The following is a 5112-nucleotide window of genomic DNA, read 5'->3' on the forward strand; positions in this document are numbered from 1 at the left end:
GTGCGAGAGATATATACCATGTCTAGTCATAAGCTTCTTCTTCCATCATATTATATATACTTTAAATTTCTCTCTCTATCTCTATCTCTATCTCCAATTATTTTATCCTTGGCAAAGAACAAAACCATTCCGGTTTCTAGTTTCAGCTAAGTAGCTTTAAAGGTGTCACAAAAACTAGTAGCATATCTATCTTCTCTTCTCTCTCTCTCTTTCTCTATTCCCCCCATTTATAATATGTTCCTTTCAAGGGACATTGTGTACTTTTATTCTCGTTATTGTTGTTGTTCCAACTAAAGAACAAGATGCATCATTTTAATTTTTCTCCTATATAGTTTAAGTCTTTTTTTTTTTTTGAATAGTTATATTTATAGTTGTATTAATTTGTGGTGTTATATGGATCTTGGTGTGGTGGGTTTTGATGGGTTGGTGGGTTCAGAAGCTGGGTTTGTTCCATTTGGATCTGGGTTCCTTAAGCATCAAAGATCTGAAGAGGAGGTGAGTAATAATGATCATAATAATAGAAGAGGGGCAAAACTGTCAAAGGTTAATATTACTAGTGATGATGATGATGATGTCATCACAACAACAACATCAAAAGGAATGTTGTTTTTTCAGAATCATCAGAGGAACAACAACAACAATAGCTCTTGTTGTAATGTGTTGTTGAGATCTAATAATAATAATAATAATGGAAATGACAATGTTGCCATTGCTCTCTTCAAACAAGAAGGAGAAGAGAAGATGCTGAGTTTCTCAACAACACCAACACCAAAGTCAGAGACTTTGATTGTGGAAAAGGCTTCCTCAAATGCTACATTGCACACTTCTTATCACCCTTTCTCTAGTTACAACATAAATAATAATGCAGGTATATTTATTTATTAATATTTCTTATTTGAGGTCTTTTTGTTGTTACTCATGCATATTACTCAAATATCTTTAATCATTAAGTCATTTCTAATAATGGGTAATTTTTATTTGAATTTTTTTGGGGGTTTATGGATGGTTGGATTTGGATTTGTAATTTGTAGGTTAATGAGTTTTTGGTTGTGTTTGATTTAGATGTTTGGTATTTTTCTTGAAAATGGTTCCTTTTTTTTTTGTAATCTAGTAAAAAAAATTGTGTTTTTTTTTTTTATGTTGATGGTCATCCTACAGTACCTGTGTGGAAGGTCTTTTCATGGAAAAAAATATATTTGAGATATGCCATGTTTTTCTGAAGTCTTGTCAAGAATTAAATAAATAAATAAATCAAAAAGAAATTCTTCCAAAGAAACTATATTCCTTGTTCCTGTTTTAGGGTGAGGGATGTAAGCAAAATTTTGCACTAAAACCTAGAGTATACCAAAGGAGAAAAAGGAAAAAAAAAAGAACATATGAGAGAAGCTTATTGAAGCTATTATGATAGGGAGCATGAAAAAGAAAAACAAAGCTACATAATTTGATTGGCTCTTTTGCCTTATGTTATCTTCTGTACTCCTTTACTATAAAATCCTCTTTTCCATGTCTTCCTCAAACCAAAAAAGTTGACCTTAACGGTTATCAAAAATGCTATTTGTATATTAAAATTAGCTACTAAATCAGTCACTAATGTATTTTGTGTATAAATATATGTGTGGTTTAATTTATTTTCAATGTGTATTTATATTTTTAACATGTATTTTATACTGGTGGCTGATTTTGTTGTACACGTAGCATAATCGGAAAATTAATAAATAATTAAAATGCTACCTTGTGCCAGCATTTGTTTTGATGTTTCTTTTAAGTTGTGAAATGAAATAAGTGATTAATTTTGATGTCCTGATAGTAATTTTACACGGTTATTTAATGAGATGACTTAATAAGAGTTTGGAAATTAGTTATTTTTGTTGACGTGAGAATATACGATTAGTTATTTGAATAAATTTTTTTATGAAAATTAAATTCACAAAATAATCCTTTTATAAGGCCATTCAATCAAATGCTTATGAAATATTTATTGATGTGATAATATATAATTAGATGCGTTTTACACTAAAAGTACATAACAAAATCAATATTAATGATGAATAATGAAACAGGTTACAATAACAGTAATTGGGGAATGATGATGATGGGAAATAGTAGTAGTAATAATAATGTGGGAAGAGTGGTAGGAGGCGCATTATTCACTCCCTCACAGTGGATGGAGCTGGAGCACCAAGCACTCATTTACAAGTATATCACTGCAAATGTTCCTGTTCCTTCTCATCTTCTTATTCCAATCACTAAAGCCCTTCATTCCACTTCTCCATTCTCTAACTTTCCTAATCCACTTCTTAGACCCAATCCTTGTAAGTATCTTTCTCTTCTTTTCCTTTTTCTTCATTTCTACAGGATAATCCCAAAACATTAAAATGTTGAAAGAATCTCTGAAAGGATTTGAAAATTTGACAAAATAGTTTTGTTTTTGTTGACAGCATGCCACATTTTTGTCAACAAAATCAAAACTATTTCACATTTTTATTGAGAAATACTATAGGATTATCAGAATTTATTGTTTTTTAGTCATCACTTAGCCATTAATGTTTACAAATATGGGATAAAGTATGTTGTTTAGATTACTAAACGAAATAAACTAGACTAAAAAAATTAAATTAATGGCTAAGTGGTGGCCAAAAATAATAAATTCTGATTATCTCCTAGCATTTTTTAGAGTTATTTTCAAAGGCATCCAAATCGGGTGTAATTTTGGTAATTCACTCGTTTATATAGTAGAGACTCATACACAGTTGTTTTTATGAGAAATTGATAACTGTTTTCAGCTATTAATTTCACATAAAAACAAATATGCGTAAGTTTAGTGAGTGTGTTAATTAACACAAACCTTGTCACTACATATTGTGTTTTAAATAAAATGAGTCTTTGCAGTGGGATGGGGAGGTTTCCATCTGGGATTCTCGAGCAGCACCGATCCGGAGCCGGGTCGGTGCAGGAGAACCGATGGGAAGAAATGGCGGTGCTCGAGGGACGCAGTTGTGGACCAGAAGTACTGCGAGCGTCACATGAACCGAGGCCGCCATCGTTCAAGAAAGCCTGTGGAAGGCCAATCAGGCCATGCTGCTGCCGTCACCACCACCACCACCACCACAACCACCACTTCTAACTCAAAGCTATTGTTGCCTAACAGCAACAATTCAAGTTCTTCATTCTCCATTGTGGGGAACACTGCTTCCAACAACAACAGCAACACTATTTCATTTGGAAACTGCCATGAACACAAGAATGTTATTCAGCAGCAGCAGCCTGTTGCATCTGATGCTTCTGCTGCCAATAATATCAGCAGGTGCGCCACTAATTACTAATTTATTTTTTCTTCTTTTGTTTATAGCATATTGGTACATAATAATTGAAATTCTTAGCTTGCATGGTTTTAAAAGAAAGGGCAAGAAAAAGGTTTTAGGTATTGCTAGGTGTTTGTTATTCATTGTTTGACATCTCAGCAATGTGAATTTATTATTATTACATGGTTAACATGTCAAACAATGAATGACATAGATTAAACCTTTTTTCCATTAAGTGGGGTGGGGTCGGCTACATGGATTAAGACGTCATTGCATCATGTCCATGCTTTGAGATGCGACTTTATTTTACGTTGGCTGTCGCAGGCTTAACACAGCCTAATATGGCTTCAAGGACGTCATTGCGTCGTGGCCATGTATTAGGATGTGACATTGTTTTACGTTGGCAGTCGCACAACCGAACAACTCTTGTTTTTTCGGACTTGAGACCGACTATGTGAACATAGGCCGAGTTAGGTTAGAGTATACTTTTAAAAAAGAAAAAGATGTCTTGTGCAATTTAACTTTAAAAATGTTGTGAAAATGGGAGACGTTAATGTTCCTATCCTTTTTTAATTATGCAATAATAATTGATGTGTTAAATTGCACACATTATATATATAGTACCATCTTTTTCTTTATTTGGAAGCAACTAAGAAATTCTCTTGGCACTTATTCCTACCTCCTTATGCATGTTCCCTCTTTTAGTGTTTGTGTTTCATCTTCTAATCAAAGAATCTAGTATTTCTTGTTCATCTTTTTTGGCAGATAGTGACTAGTCAATTTTGACATGGTGGTTCATATGCTTTTAATTTTTCTTAAAAAGAAAAAGATGGTCTTAAGGCATGTCATTTTTTGTTTGTTACTTTACCCATGTGTTTAAAGTGTGCCTTTTCAACTCTGCATTATTCAATGTTATTTAGAGTTTAATTTTAATGCTACTAATAATATAAAACATTCTACACAGAAAAACTGTTCTATACTAATAATGTATTAAAATTAAATTCAAGTTCTTAATTACTATAATGCAGGATGTTTATGAAGAAAGAGAACAATAATGCAAATGAGAGTTGTTCACTACTTCCAATGCTACCACCAAAGGAAAACCCATTCATGATTCATAACAACCACCATGAATTTGGAGTTGTGACTTGTGATTCACTCCTTAACCCTTCTTCCAATAATAAGAGCAATGATTCACAAAACAATTCCCTAAGGCATTTCATTGATGAGTCAACACAGTTGTCAATCTCAATCCCAAATCATCAATTCATGCCAACCAATGAGAAAGTGACACTCTCACCTTTAAGGGTATCATCATCAAGGGAGTTGGAATTGGAATTAGTAGACCCTATTCAAATGGGGTTAGGAGTTGGAATTGGTGTCAACAACAACAACAACATTGTTAGACAACCAAATTGGATTCCAATTTCATGGGAGAGTTCAATGGGTGGTCCACTTGGTGAGGTTCTCAACCTTAATAATAATAATAATAATAATAATAATAACAATAATAAGGGATCTTTGAACCTTATTAGTAGTGATGGTTGGGATAATAGTCCTTCAATAGGGTCATCACCAACTGGAGTGTTGCAAAAGACAACAGCATTTGGTTCACTCTCTAATAGCAGTGCTGGGAGTAGTCCAAGGGCAGCAGACAACAACAAAGGAGGGGCAATCTTGTAAAATCATCTCTTGTAAACACAAACTACTGTGTGTGGAATGTGGATGTTTGCTTCATGCTTCACATTAATATTAAGTTTTTTATTTATTTTTATATAATATATGGTAATATTAGAATTTAGAAGTTGGA

General features: G+C 33.1%; 1 protein-coding gene across 1 annotated transcript; it reads left to right on the plus strand.

Annotated features, from left to right (window-relative positions):
- LOC112697723 (growth-regulating factor 7) lies at positions 1-5112 on the plus strand. The gene is made up of 4 exons (XM_025751027.2): positions 1-868; positions 2061-2312; positions 2890-3304; positions 4331-5112. Exons 1-4 carry the CDS (start codon positions 394-396, stop codon positions 4983-4985), a joined length of 1797 nt encoding a protein of 598 aa, XP_025606812.1. The 5' UTR covers positions 1-393; the 3' UTR covers positions 4986-5112.

The sequence above is a fragment of the Arachis hypogaea genome, chromosome 16 (genome assembly GCF_003086295.3).
Source record: "Arachis hypogaea cultivar Tifrunner chromosome 16, arahy.Tifrunner.gnm2.J5K5, whole genome shotgun sequence".
NCBI lineage: Eukaryota > Viridiplantae > Streptophyta > Magnoliopsida > Fabales > Fabaceae > Arachis > Arachis hypogaea.

Bases quoted from the DNA above. Each gene is read 5' to 3' on its own strand.
- LOC112697723 (XM_025751027.2), top strand. From the start codon at position 394: ATGGATCTTGGTGTGGTGGGTTTTGATGGGTTGGTGGGTTCAGAAGCT. The intron at 869-2,060 runs GTATATTTATTT...ATAATGAAACAG, and splicing joins CAACATAAATAATAATGCAG to GTTACAATAACAGTAATTGG. The intron at 2,313-2,889 runs GTAAGTATCTTT...GAGTCTTTGCAG, and splicing joins ACTTCTTAGACCCAATCCTT to TGGGATGGGGAGGTTTCCAT.